The following is a 14,863-nucleotide window of genomic DNA, read 5'->3' as shown; positions in this document are numbered from 1 at the left end:
GGAGTTTAAGGGGTAATGTTGTGATGGAAATGAGACAGATTCTTTGGGTCTCAGAGGCAAGGACTTCAGACACACAGTTTTAATAAGGAGTTTATTTACAAGGGGTGAAAAGCTTGGAAACAACACAAGTGGCTACAATATTCGCACAAACGCACTTAGAATAGACGAGCGTGGGAAAAGTTGAGTTGGCAGTACAATACACGGGAAAATGGTGTGGGGACAGAGTACAGGTACACATACAAGCAAGGAAAAAGTAACTGTGATACCTGCCACCCCTTGACTTGGGCAGGTGTGGCTCTCTGTTACAGGGACGACAAATAAACGCTCCCAAAACCCTATTCAATGCACGGCTCACCACATGTCTCCAGCGCTGTTCTGCAGTGTTTAGCCTGGAGTGAAGCAGGGTGGTCCCTCAAGGTTGGCAAAAAGAGAGTGAGCCAAGCACATGCAACACCCTTTATAGGTCAGGGGTCTGGAGAGTCCAGTCCAGGTGATACGCCGGGCGGGGGGGGGGGGGGGGCACGGCTTGGTGCTAGACGAGTTAATCCAATTAAGGTGGCCAATGATTAAGTGTGCATTAATTAGTTGGGAGGGGTGAAATGTTGACTGGCATGTGGTGTGACCTCCGACCAGGTGAGGGCAGTGCTGTGACATGACAGGCACGGCTCTCTGGATACAGGTACTTAGGCAGGTTCATGAATATGATACGAACGGAGAGATATGGATTGTGTATGCTGAGGATTAGTTTCCTTTGACTGAAGCAAACATTGTAGGCTGAAGGGCCTGTCCTGTGCTGTAATCTATGTTCTAATCCCATTAGTACATTGATCTTCTGTTTTGTTTTCCAATAATAGTTGAAGTAATTTGGTAAGAGTAATTGTGGATGTGTGGTGAAACAATGTAATATGTATCTAGACCTGAGTAATTTTGATACACTTTTTCTTCCATCCTTTCCCCCGAACAGATCTGAATGATGTATATCTATCGTTAGGCTGTTTTACTAAAATATAGGACTGTAGCGGTGTGCTACATGCAGTGCTGAAATAACGACACGGAGTCGGTGAACTGCAGTTACAAAAAGATTTTATTCGAACTTCGCGGCCTCACTTTAAAGTCTTCCTGATCCCGCCCTCCCCGGGTGCAGATGCTGTAGGGGGCACGTATTCACAGTCCTGCGCGGGCTTTTCTCTTTGTTGATGAAGCAGACTTGGCGCCCTTTTGGGACTGGCCTTTATGCCGGCGTGCTGGCTATTTGTGAGCCAGTTTGAGTGCGCTAGGAAGTGAGTCGCCACATAACCCCCCCCCCCCCCCAGAACCGGCAATACACCCCCCCAATGTCCACAGTCTAGGCCGGACCCTGTTTGGGAGGTCTGCCTCTGCGCCGCGGTGCCTGAAACTTGACCGGTTGCACCATGTCCACATGGGCCAGTTTGAGTCGGTCCACCGTGAAAACCTCCTCTCTCCCCCCAACATCCAGCACGAACGTGGACCCGTTGTTCCTGATCACTGTAAATGGCCCTTCGTAGGGCCGCTATAGCGGTGGCCGATGCCCGCCCCTTCGTACAAACACAAACTTACAGTTCTGCAGGTCTTTGGGTACGCAGGTCGGGTTCTGCTCATGCTGCGAAGTGGGTATGGGGGCCAGGTTGCCGAGCCTCTCGCGTAGTCTGCCCAGGAATGCTGCGGGTTCCTCCTCGTGCCCCCTTGGGGCTGGTATGAACTCCCCCAGTATGACCAGGGGTGCGCCATACACCAACTCGGCCGACGAGGTGTGCAGATTGTCTTTGGGCGCCGTGCAGATGCCAAGCAGGACCCAGGGAAGCTCGTCCACCCAGTTAGCTCCTCTCAGGTGGGCCATGAGAGCTGACTTTAGGTGACGGTGGAAATGCTCCACCAGGCCGTTAGACTGTGGGTGGTAGGCAGTTGTGTGATGCAGCTGTGTCCCCAAAAGGCTGGCCATAGCTGACCACAGGCCGGAGGTGAACTGGGCACCTCTGTCGGAGGTAATGTGGGCCGGTACACCAAAGCGGGATACCCAGGTGGCGATCAGTGCCCGGGCATAAGATTCGGAGGTGGTGTTGGTGAACGGGATTGCCTCTGGCCATCTTGTGAACCGGTCCACAATAGTGAGGAGGTGCCGCGCTCTGTGCGACACTGGCAAGTGGCTCACGATATCCACATGAATGTGGTCGAAACGCCGGTGGGTGGGGTGGAACTGCTGCAGCAGAGCTTTGGTGTGCCGCTGCACCTTGGCCGTCTGGCAGTGCATGCACGTTTTGACTCATTCACTGACTTGCTTGCAGAGTCCGTGCCAAACGAACCTGCTGGAGACCATCCGGACGGTTGTCCTGATAGAGGGGTGTGCTAAGTTATGAATGGAGTTGAAAATGTGCCGCTGCGGGGATGACCGGACGGGGCCGGTCGGTGGCGACGTCACAGAGTAGGGTCCTCTCACCTGGGCCTACGGGGAGGTCCTGGAGCTGCAAACCAGAGACTGCGGTTCTGTAACTCTGGATCTCCTTGTCTGCCTGCTGCGCCTCTGCCAGCGCCTCAAAGGCTACCCCTTGGGAAAGGGCATGAATGGTAGGGCGAGAGAGCGCGTCCACCACGGCATTATCCTTATCCGAGATGTGCCGGACATCCATCGTGTATTCAGAGATGTAGGACAGATGGCGCTGCTGGCGGGATGACCAGGGATTGGACACCTTCGTGAACGTAAAGGTAAGCGGCTTGTAGACCGTGAACGCGGTGAAGGGCCTACCTTCTAAGAAGTTCCTGAAATGCCGGATTGCCAGGTATAGCGCCAACAGTTCCCAGTCAAAAGCACTGTATTTGAGCTCGGGTGGTCGCAGGTGTTTGCTGAAAAACGCCAGGGGTTGCCAGCGACCCTCGATGAGTTGTTCCAGTACCCCACTGACTGCCGTGTTAGATGCGTCCACTGTGAGGGTGGTAGGGACGTCCATTCTGGGGTGCACTAGCATTGCGGCATTTGCCAAGGCTTCTTTCGTTTTAATGAAAGCAGCAGTGGACTCCTCATCCCAGGTAATGTCCTTGTCTGGACCCGACATCAGGGCGAACAGGAGGCGCATGATTCGGGCAGCTGAAAGGAGGAAGCGGTGGTAGAAATTTACCATACCCACAAATTCCTGAAGGCCTTTGATTGTGGTGGGTCGGGGGAAATGGTGGACTGCGTCTACCTTAGCGGGCAGAGGGGTTGCCCCGTCTGTAGTGATCCTGTGGCCCAGGAAGTCGATTGTGTTGAGCCCGAGCTGGCATTTGGCCGGGTTGATTGTCAGGCCGTATTCACAACGTAGAGTTGACGGAGGTGGGACAGATGCTCCTGACGACTGCTGCTGGCTATGAGGATGTCGTCCAAATAGATGAAAGTGAAGTCCAGGTCGCATCCCACCGTGTCCATTAACCGCTGAAACGTCTGTGCGGCATTCTTCATGCATGCTGAACGGCATGCAGAGGAACTCGAAAAGGCCGAACGGGGTGATGAGTGCCATTTTGGAGATGTCGTCCAGTTGCATCAGGATTTGATGCTATCCCTGGACGAGGTCTACCTTGGAGAAAATCCGTGCGCCGTGCAGGTTTGCTGCAAAGTCATAAATGTGCGGCACAGGGTAGCGGTCCGGTGTTGCAGCCTCGTTCAGCCTGCGGTAGTCACCGCATGGTCTCCAGCCCCCTGTTGCTTTGGGCACCATGTGCAGGGGGGAGATCCATGGGCTGTCGGACCGCCGTATGATCCCCAATTCCTCCATCCTCTTGAATTCCTCCTTCGCCAGTCGGAGCTTGTCCGGGGGAAACCTTCGAGCACGGGCGTGGAGGGATGGTCCGTGTCGGGATGTGGTGCTGTACGCCATGTCTGGGCATGGCTGCTGTGAACTGCGGTGCCAGAACCGATGGGAAATCTTCCAGGACTCTGAAGTCGTTGTCGGATAGCGTGATGGAGTTGAGCTGTGGGGCTGGCAACTGGGCTTCACTCGGAGAACATCTGAAAGGTCTCGGCGTGGACCAGTCTCTGCCTCGGCAGGTCGAGCAGTAGGCTGTGAGCCCGCAAAAAATCCGCACCCAGAAGTGGTTGGGCTACGGTGGCCAGTGTGAAGTCCCATGTGAGCCGGCTGGAGCCGAACTGTAGCTGCACCGTACGGGTGCCGTAGGTCCTTACTGTGCTGCCGTTCGCGGCCCTCAAGGTGGGACCCGGTGCCCTGTTGCGGGTGTCGTAACTCGTTGGAGGTAAGATGCTGATCTCGGCACCGGTGTCGACTAAAAAACGGCGTCCGGACCACTTGTCCCACACATACAGGAGGCTATCCCGATGGCCAGCCGCCGTAGCCATCAGTGGCGGCTGGCCCTGGCGTTTCCTGGGAACTTGCAGGGCGGGCGACAGCGGCGGGCTTCTGCGCCCCGCTGCTGGTGGTAGAAGCACCATTGTTTGTTGGTCTCCTCACCCCTCCCTCTGGGGCTAGTGGGCTCTGCTGCTGGGTCTGGTCTGCTGCTGGGAGCATGGCCTGGTGATCTGTGCGACAGACGCCCTACTCACCTTCTTGGCGTTCTACAGCAAGTCCGCCCAGACTGCCACCTTCCGGGGGTCACTGAAATCCGCGGTGGACAGCAGCAGGCGTATGTCCTCAGGCAGCTGCTCCAGGAGTGCCTGCTCAAACATGAGGCAGGGCTTGTGTCCTCCGGCCAGAGACAACATCTCATTCATTAAAGCCGATGGAGGTCTGTCTCCCAAGCCATCCAGGTGCAGTAAGCGGGCAGCCCGCTCGCGCCGTGAGAGTCCGAAAGTCCTTATGAGCAGGGCTTTGAATCCCGTGTACTTGCCATCCGCTGGGGGAGACTGTATGAACTCCTCAACCTGGGCCGCTGTGTCCTGGTCGAGGGAGCTCACCACGTAGTAGTAACGTGTGTCCTCCGAGGTTATCTACCAAACGTGGAATTTGGCTTCTGCTTGCTGGAACCATAGGTGAGGTCGCAGCGTCCAGAAGCTTGGCAGTTTCAACGAAACTGCATGAACAGATGCGGTGTCGGTCATCTTTGGCCCAAATATCGTTTTGGGCCGTCGGGGTCACCAATTGTAGCGGTGTGCTACACGCAGCGCTGCAATAACGACACGGAGTCGGTGAACTGCAGTTACAAAAAGATTTTATTTGAACTTTGCGGCCTCGCTTTAAAGCCTTCCTGATCCCGCCCTCCCCAGGCACGGATGCTGTCGGGGGCACGTATTCACAGTCCCATGCGGGCTTTTCCCCTTGTTGGTGAAGCAGACTTGGCGCCCTTTTGGGACTGGCCTTTATGCCGGTGCGCTGGCGATTTGTGATCCGGTTTGAGTGCGCTAGGAAGTGGGTCGCCACAGGACTTTGAACAATCTGATGGTGTTGCTTGTTTTAAAATTTAAATACCATGCACAAAAGCTTAATTGCGTGAATAGCAAATTGATACTTAAAGATAAATGATTGTTTTATTTTGCAGTGAAGGCATTCCAATTGAGTTGCTGCAGGAAAATCGAAGTCGCTGGAGGTCAATCCGGGTCATGTATCTTACTATGTTTTTCAGCAGTATAGGTGGGTGTTGCACTCAGAGATAACCACTCAACTAAAAAGTGAGGACATTATTAGTCATGAAACTTTTTGTGGACTACACTTGAATAGAATGATGAAAATTGCATTTAATTGATATGTATTTATATTCATCTCATTTTAGTAGTAACATATTGCTTCAAAGTTAGTTTCTCAAAAAACCATGAAACGATATTTCACTGTCAATTTTTTTTTCAAACAAGAGAAAATCTGAGATGCTGGCAATCCAAGCAAAGCACACAAAATGCTGGAGGAACTTGGCAGGCCAGGCAGCATCTCCTGCTGAAGGGTCTCGGCCCAAAACATCGACTGTACATTTTTCCATAGATTCTGCTTGGCCTGCTGAGTTAATTTAGGATTTTGTCAGTTTGTTTTTGATTTTTGTTATCTAACCATTTCATTCTCATTTTTAAAAAAAATATATTTTTTCCCTTTGCCCTTTTTCCAGTTTAGTGAATTGGCAGACACTAACCTTACATCAGCACTTTGGTATATGTGGAGCTTTCTGAGGGGAATAGTTATTTCCTTAATAGTTCTAATAGTTATCTCTCCCTCCTGACCTTCCTGCTTCGTTTGCAGGATTCTGCTTGATGTTTTGTCATTTTGCTTAATTATCAGTATTCTGCTGTTATTAATTTTTTCGTAGGTTTTAAACAGGACTGTAATTTTATCCACCATTTTGATTCACATAGCTTCAGTAGGAAGGTGGCTTCGGGAAATATGATTAGAAAAGAAGTTGTTACTGTGTCATTCTTAATCACTTCCTTGTAGCTTGTCCTAGACAGAAGTGATGGAAGGCAGGAGTGTAGTTGCTTGCTTGCAAATTAACTTGACAATAATAGTTGAAATAATGTTGGAAGAGAATATCATGAATATCTGAACAAATTTGCTTGAAAGTATTTTTTCCATTGGAAAAGATCAATGGGTAGCTGATCAATGAAAATAAGAGATTATTAATCAGCTGATGTTTCAGGCCAAAACCCTTCATCAGCACTAGAAAAAAGTGTGAGGTGTCAGGGCAAGAAGATAGGGGAGGGAAAGAAGAAGTACAAGGTGGTTGGTGAAACTGGGAGGGGGGAGGAGAGGTGAAGTAAAGAGCTAGGAAGTTGATAGGTGAAAGAGATAAAGGGCTGGAGAAGGGGAAAACTGATAAGAAAGGGTAGAAGACCATGATCAAAAGGAGGAGGAGCAACAGAGGGAGATGATGGGCAGGTAAGGAGATAAGCTGGGAGAGGGAAATGAGAATCAGGAATAGTGAAGGGGGAGGGGAGTAATTACCAGAAGTTTAAGAAATCTCAGTTTATGCCACGAGGTTGGAGGCTACCCAGAAGGAATATAAGGTGTTGCTCCTCCAACCTGAGTTTGGCCTCATCACGGCAATAGAGATGCCATGAACTGTTGTGTCGGAATGAGAGCTAAAAGTAGAATTGAAGTGGGTGGCCACTGGGAGATCCCATTTTTTCTGGCGGATTGAGCGTAGGTGCTCGGTGAAGTGGTCTCCCAATCTACATCGAGTCTCTCAGATATACAGGAGGCCACACCGGGAGCACTGGCAACAGTAGATGTCCCCAACAGACTCACAGGTGAAGTGTCGCCTCAACTGAAAGGACTGTTTGGGCCTGAATAGGACTGAGGGAGGAGGTGTAGGGACAGGTATGGCAGTTTATCTACTGATACCTTTTATAAACCTCCTGATTCTCACAGCTACCTGGACTATCCCTTTTACCACCCTGTCACTTGTGGTAAATGCCCTCCCCTTCTCTCAGTTCCTCTGTCTTTCCCGCATCTGCTCTCAGGATGAGGCTTTTCATTCCAGAACTAATGAGATGTCCTTCTCCTTCAAAGAAAGGGCTTTCCTTCCTCCACCATCAACACTGTCCTCATCCACATCTCTTCCATTTCATGTATGTCTGCCATTACCCCATCTTCCTGCCACCCCACCAGGGATAGGGCTCCTCTTGTCTTTACCTACCACCCAGTGACCTCCATGTACAGCACATAATTCTCTGTTACATCCGCCATCTCCAGTGGGATCCCACCACCAAGCACATCTTTCCCTCCCCCCTTCCACTTTCTGTAAGGATCACTCCTTACAGAAAGGAGCGACTCCCTTGTCTATTCATCTTTCCCCACTGATCTCCCTCCTGGTACTTATCCTTGCAAGCAGAACAAGTGCCATACCTGCCTCTACACCTCTCCCTCGCTACCATTCAGGGACCCTAACAGTCCTTCTAGGTGAGGTGACACTTCACCTGTGGGTCTGTTGACGTCATCTACTGTATCTGGTGCTTCTAGTGTGGCCTCTTGTATATCAGTGAAACCCAGCGTAGATTGGGAGACAGCTTCACCAAGCACCTATGCTCTGTCTGCCAGAAAAAGTGAGATCTCCTGGTGGCCTCCCATTTCATTTCTACTTCTCATTCCCTTTCCAACATGTCAGTCTGTGGCCTGCTGCAATGAGGCCACACTCAGGTTGGAGGAGTAACACTATATTCAGTCTGGGTAGCTTCCACCCTGATGGCGTGAACATCGATTTTTTTTCGAACTTCTGGTAATTTCTCCCCCCCCCCACACCCATTCCCCATTTCTGTTTCCCTCTCTTCTTACCTGCTTATCTCCTCTCTCTGGGACACCTCCCCAATTCTTCCATGGTCTTCTACCTGCTCCCATCAGATTCCCCACCTCCAGCCCTTTTTCTCTTTCACGTATCAACTTCCCAACTCCAGTTCACCCATTCCCCCCCGCCCAGTTTCTTCTATCATCTATCACCGTGTACTTTGTCCCCTCCTCTCACCTTTTGCTCTAACTTCTCATCCTTTTTTCCAGTCCCGTTGAAGTGTCTCAGACCAAACTGTTGCCTATTTACTCTTTCCCGTATTTGCTGCCTAGCTTGCTGTGAGTTCCTCCAGTATTAGAACCATAGAACACTACAGCACAGTACAGGCCCTTCAGCCCTCCATGTTGTGCCGACCCATATAATCCTTAAAAAAAAGTACTAAACCCACATTACCTCATAACCCTCCATTTTTCTTTCATCTGTGTGCCTGTCCAAGGGGCTCTTAAATATCCCTAATGTATTAGCCTCCACCACCATCCCTGGCAAGTCATTCCAGGCACTCACAACCCTCTGTGTAAAAAAAAAACTTACCCCTGATGTCCCCCCCCCCCCCCCCCAAACTTCCCTCCCTTAATTTTGTACCTATGCCCTCTGGTGTTTGCTACTGGTGCCCTGGGAAACAGGTACTGACTATCCACCCTATCTATGCCTCTCATAATCTTGTAGACCTATCAAGCCCCCTCTCATTCTTCTATGCTCTGAAGAGAAAAGTTCCAGCTCTGCTAACCTTGCTTCATATGACTTGTTCTCCAATCCAGGCAACATCCTGGTAAATCTCCTCTGCACCCTCTCCATAGCACCTCTCTACTCTTGAACTCAATCCCCCTGTTAATGAAGCCTAGCATCCTATAGTCCTTCTTAACTGCCCTATCAACCTGTGCAGCGACCTTGAGGGATGTATGGATTTGAACCCCAAGGTCCCTTTGTTCATCCACACTCTTAAGTAACTGACCATTAATCCTGTATTCAGTCTTCTGGTTTGTCCTTCCAAAATGCATCACCTCACACTTGTCCAGATTGAACTCCATCTGCCATTTTTCTGCCCAACTCTGCAGCCTGTCTATATCCTCTTGTAACCTTCGACCACCTACAGCTCCATCCACAACTCCTCTAATCTTAGTGTCATCCGCAAATTTACTCACCCATCCTTCCGCCTCTACATCCAGGTCATTTATAAAAATCACAAATAGCAGGGGTCCCAGGACAGATCCCTGTGTCACTATATTAGTCACCGACCTCCAGGCAGAGTACTTTCCTTCCACAACTACCCTCTGCTTTCTTCCTTTAAGCCAATTTTTTTATCCAAACAGCCAAGGTTCCACTTATCCCATGCCTCGTGACTTTCTGGATGAGTCTCTCATGAGGGACCTTGTGAAATGCTTTGTTAAAGTCCATGTAGACCACATCCACTGTCCTACCCTCATCAATTTCTTTTGTTACCCTGTAGCGGTGTGCTACACGCAGCGCTAAAATTACGACACGGAGTCGGTAACTGCAGTCGAAGGAAAAACTTTATTCGAAATCCTCAGCCTCACTTTTAAGCCTCCCTCAACCTGCCCCCCGTGGCGCAGAGGCTCCAAAGCTCTGTGCTATCTAATTGTGAGCCGGTTCGGATGTGCCAGGAAATGGGTCGCCACAACCCCTTCAAAAAACTCAATTAGGCTCGTGAGGCACAATCTTTCCTTCACAAAGCCATGTTGGTTATCCATGAGTAGACTGTATTTCTCCAAATGTTCGTAGATCCTATCCTTAAGAATCCTTTCCAGTAGTTTGCATACCACCAACGTAAGACTCACTGGTCTATAGTTCCCAGGTTTCTCCCTATTACCTTTTGTAAACAAGGGAACTACATTTGCCGTTCTCCAGTCTTCTACCACTTCCCCTGCAGCCAAAGAGGATTCAAAGATCATAGTTAATGCTCCTGCGATCTCTTCTTTCAATTCCCACAACAACCTGGGGTGTATCATATCCGGCCCTGGGGATTTATCAGTCTTAATGTCTTTAAGAAGTTCCAGCATTTCTTCTTCCTTAATCTCCACATTGTCCAGCACACTGTACTTCGACCTCATCCTGATCAAGATCCTTTTCATTTATGAATACTGAAGCAAAGTATTCATTTAGGACCTCCCCAAACTCTGCTTCCAGGCACATGTTGCCCTCTTTATCCTTTCGTGGTCTCACCTTCGTTCTCGTCATCCTCCAATTCTTCACATACGCATAGAACGCCTTGGGGTTCTCCTTAATCCTAGATGCCAAGTCCTTCTCATGCCCCCTTTGAGCTCTCCTAAGTCCTTTCTTTAGCTCCTTCCTGGCTACCCTATATTTCTCATAAGCCCCTCCTACTTCCTGCTTCTTGTATCTAACATATGCTTCCTTTTTCCTCTTGACAAGTTGCCTCAGTGTTTCGACATGTTTTGTCAGCCACGGTTCCCTTTTTCTACCATTTTTTTCTTGCCTCAGTGGGACAAACCTATCCTGAACCCAGCTCAAGTGGTCCCTAAACTTCTCCCACATTACTTCTGTGCTTTCCCCTTTGAACATCTGTTTCCAGTTTACTCTCTCTAGTTCCTGCCTCATCCCTTTAAAGTTAGCTCTTCCCCAGTTAAGCACTTTACTATTTCATCTGATCTTATCCCTTTCCATAGCTATGCTGAAGCTAAGGGAGTTGTGGTCACTCTCACCAAAATGCTCCCCGACTAAGAGTTCTGTCACCTGACCAGGTTCATTACCCAGAACTAGATCCAGTATAGCCTCTCCTCTGGTCAGCCGGTCCACATACTGTGTCAGGAATCCTTCTTGAATACACCTGACAAGTTCAGCCCCATCTATCCCCCTTGCACTCAGGAGGTACTAATCAATATGAGGGAAGCTGAAATCACCCATAACTACTACCCTGTATTTCCTGCACCATTCTAAAATCTGCCTGCTTATCTGCTCCTCAGTGTCCCGAGGGCTATTTGGGGGCCTATAGACTACTCCCAGTACAGTGATTGATCCCTTCCTATTTCTGACTTCCACCCAGACTGACTCCGTGGACACTCCTTCTGCAGCGTCCTCACTTTCTACAGCCGTGATACTATCCCTGACCAGCAATGCCACTCCCCCCTTTTTTCTACCCCCTATCCTATTCCTTTTAAAACACCTGAACCCCGGGACCTGCATCATCCAATCCTGCCCTTCCTCCAACCATGTTTCAGTAACGGCCACAACATCGTAGTTCCACATATTAATCCATACGCTAAGTTCATCCTCCTTGTTCCTAATACTCCTATTATTGAAATAGACACATTTCAACCCCTTTAACCGGCTACAATTATGTTCTGTCCCCTGCCTGTTCTTCCTCATCAACTCAGAACTCTTAGCATCATGCCCTTGTCCTACCTTAATCCCTGCACTCACATTCTGATTCCCACCCTCCTGCCAAACTGGTTTAAACCCTCCCCAACAGCTCTATCAAACCTGCCCGCCTTGGGATTCAAGTGCAACCCGTTCTTTTCGTACAGGTCACACCCGCCCCAAAAGAGGTCCCAATGATCCAGAAATCTCAATCCCTGCCCCCTGCTCCAATCCCTCAGCCACGCATTTATCCTCCACCTCATTCTATTTCTATACTCACTGTCACGTGGAACAAGTAGTAATCCCGAGATTACTACCTTTGAGGTCCTGCTTTTCAACTTCCTTCCTAAATCCCTGTAGTCTTCTTTCAGGACCTCTTCCCTTTTCCTACTTATGTCATTCATACCAATATGTAGCATGACCTCTGGCTGTTCTCCCTCCCACCGCAGGATATCTTAGACGTGATCAGAAACATCCCGGAACCTGACATCTGGGAGGCAAACTACCATCCGAGTTTCTTTTCTGTGTCCACAGAATCACCTGTTTGAACCCCTGACTATAGAGTCCCCTATCACTACTGCCTTCCTCTTCCTTTCCCTACCCTTCTGAGCCACAGGGCCATACTCAGTGCCAGAGAGACGGCCACTGTTGCTTCCCCCAGGTAGGCTGTTCCCCCCAACAGTACTCAAACAGGAGTACTTATTGTCAAGGGGTACAGCCACAGGGGTACTCTCTAGTACCTGACTCTTCCCCTTCCCTCTCCTGACTGTGACCCATTTCTCTGTCCCCCATGGCCCCGGAGTGACCTCCTGTCTGTAACTCCTCTCTATCACCTCCTCACTCTCCCTAACCAGACAAAGGTCATCAAGTTGCAGCACCAGTTCCCTAACACAGACCCTTACGAGTTGCATCTCGATGCACTGGGTGCAAATGTGGCTGCCCTGGACACCGGGAGACTCCAGGACCTCTCACATCTGACACCGACCACAGAAAACTGGCCTCACACAATCAACAACTGCCTCACCTTGTCCCATTACCGCCAAAGTCCTTTCACACTGCTGCCTCTCACTCCACTGCCTGCTCCCAACGCTGCCCTCTGGATATGGCTGCCTTCTTTTTAAACTGTTTGCGCTCAACTGGCTAACGTCACAGTGCGCAGTCTGGCCTCTCTCTTCCGCCGAGAACTCAAAATGTCTTCCCGCTGGAAATCCTTAGGTGCTCTCCCACTGCCTTGTTCCACTTCAAAAAATTTTGTGTATGTTCCTTAGAATTCCAGCATCTGCAGGTTTTCTCATTTGAAGGATAAGTAGGTTATTTTTGTAAAATGAAGATGGAGATCTTTTTAAAAAATATATAACTTGAGATGTAAAGTAAAAGTTTTACAGTGATTATTTATCATTTGTTGAAGCATATTGTGTTGGGAAAAAAACTGCTGGCTCTGTGTGATAAAAAATACTTTTCCTGCAGGTTTCTCAATTGTCGTCTCTTCAATTTGGCCATTTCTACAAAAGGTTAGTGATTTTTTTTTTCTTAATAATCTTGGTTTAAAGGAATACTTTTGTAGGGGGGTCTTTAAGGTTACTTATGTCACGAGGCATTTTCCTTTTGTCAATCAACATGATGGTCCCACTGCAGTGAATAATGAATACTACCTGATAATAAATAATGAGAATTAAAAGTAAATGGTGATAGAATATTAGTGCTAGGCTACCCAGATTATATGACTATTATTAAACAATTTTTTAATCAAACAAAGGATGCAATATAGATGGGAAGATATTTGGAATCACTAACATGATTAAGATTAATTATTTTTTGATGTGTTTTGAGTTATTCAGACTCTGTTGATCCCATGACTGTACAATACTGAATAAAATAGATTGCCATAGCTGCATTGCTCTGTATCTGTTTCAGAATAGGTCTATTTAAGGAATTCTGTAATATTCTTACCTCTAAGCTGGAAGATTAAGGAGTCAAGCATCCCTCTTGTTGTGAGTGAACACTGCACAGCTGTCGTTTGAATCAGGCAATAATTGATGTTTAATTGGCTGCCACCTTTTCATATATTATTAGAGCAGCTATAATTCGAGAAGTACTTCATTGACTCAAAAAATGTGTCAAGATATCCTGAAGTCATAAAGAATTCTATAAATCTCGGCCATTGTCTTTTATTGCCTTTAGTGTATCTCCCCTATTTTCTGATAGATTTGTCTTATAAGTGGTAACATATGAATGCTTCCTTTAACAAAAATTGACATTTTGTGGCCAGTCATATTTCATTGATTATATGAAAACATCATGAAATTCCTCAAGAAACAAAATATTTGAGTCTGAATGCTCAAGATTGGATAATTTAATTGAGGAATACAGTAAACAGTTACTAACTGATATTTAAGCATCTGGAATTCTCAAGCAGCTTGCAAAAGTTTCTAAGGGTATTAAGCAATTTCCAACTAAATTACAGTGCAAGACATTGTTACTTAAAGGAGGGAGATTACATTGTTCTGCAATTTATTTAAAGGTTTATGTTTAGATTATTTGTGCCACAGCTGAGTCCGATGCATAAAATACTAGTGTGGGGTAATCTGCAATAATGATTTTTTTGAGCAATTATGCAGCTCTCATTTATGCAACAGCATCCCGTTGAAGGCAGAGAATGCACTGTATTTATAAAAGAAGACATTTCGAATTTTGTAGTGGGGCTTTTAAAGCATTAGTTCATTGCTCTTTAAGATTCCTTGTAGAGGCATTTTCCTTCTCACTGTGACAACCCTGGTACTATGAATGAACGAGGAATATTTTTAGGTGATAAATTAGATTGGGAATGAAATAGAGTTAGGACATTAATAGTAGACTACCCATGTTAAGAGGACAATTATTAAACAATTTGTTTAAAGAAGTAGATGATTTTGGGATGATGGGAGGACGTTTAGTAGTTAAAGCCAATTAATTTGGGCTTGATTTGAGTTATTCACACAGAGTTGGTAATCATAGCCATGCGCTTTTTGCTTGCAGGTGGATAAGACTGCAAATGCAACTTTTCTTGGATGGGTTATTGCAGTTTACAGCTTGGGGCAGATGATTGCATCTATACTGTTCGGTGCATGGTCCAACTACAGGCCAAGAAGGGAACCTCTTGTTATCTCAATTTTGATTAATGTAGCAGCAAACATACTGTATGGCTATGCACATGCCCCACCATCTCATAATAAGTACTATATGCTGTTTGCACGAGCGTTTGTTGGATTTGGAGCAGGTAAGACCTATTTCATGTGAAAACTCTTAGTAATTGTACACTGAATATAAGCAAAATGGACAAATTATA

At 47.7% G+C, this 14,863-nt stretch overlaps 1 protein-coding gene across 3 annotated transcripts in view; it reads left to right on the top strand.

Annotated features, from left to right (window-relative positions):
- Positions 1–14,863, top strand: part of mfsd8 (major facilitator superfamily domain containing 8) — a 66,920-nt gene that overhangs the window by 13,591 nt on the left and 38,466 nt on the right. For all 3 annotated transcript variants that reach the window (XM_059965107.1, XM_059965108.1, XM_059965109.1), the window contains 3 exons: positions 5,479–5,570; positions 13,006–13,049; positions 14,554–14,794. In XM_059965107.1, the coding sequence (XP_059821090.1) occupies positions 5,479–5,570; positions 13,006–13,049; positions 14,554–14,794 (377 nt within the window). The remainder of the gene's footprint in view (positions 1–5,478; positions 5,571–13,005; positions 13,050–14,553; positions 14,795–14,863) is intronic.

The sequence above is a fragment of the Hypanus sabinus genome, chromosome 3 (genome assembly GCF_030144855.1).
Source record: "Hypanus sabinus isolate sHypSab1 chromosome 3, sHypSab1.hap1, whole genome shotgun sequence".
Classification (NCBI taxonomy): Eukaryota; Metazoa; Chordata; class Chondrichthyes; order Myliobatiformes; family Dasyatidae; genus Hypanus; species Hypanus sabinus.
The sequence above is the reverse complement of the archived record's forward strand: the minus strand, read 5'-3'. Positions and strand labels throughout refer to the sequence as shown.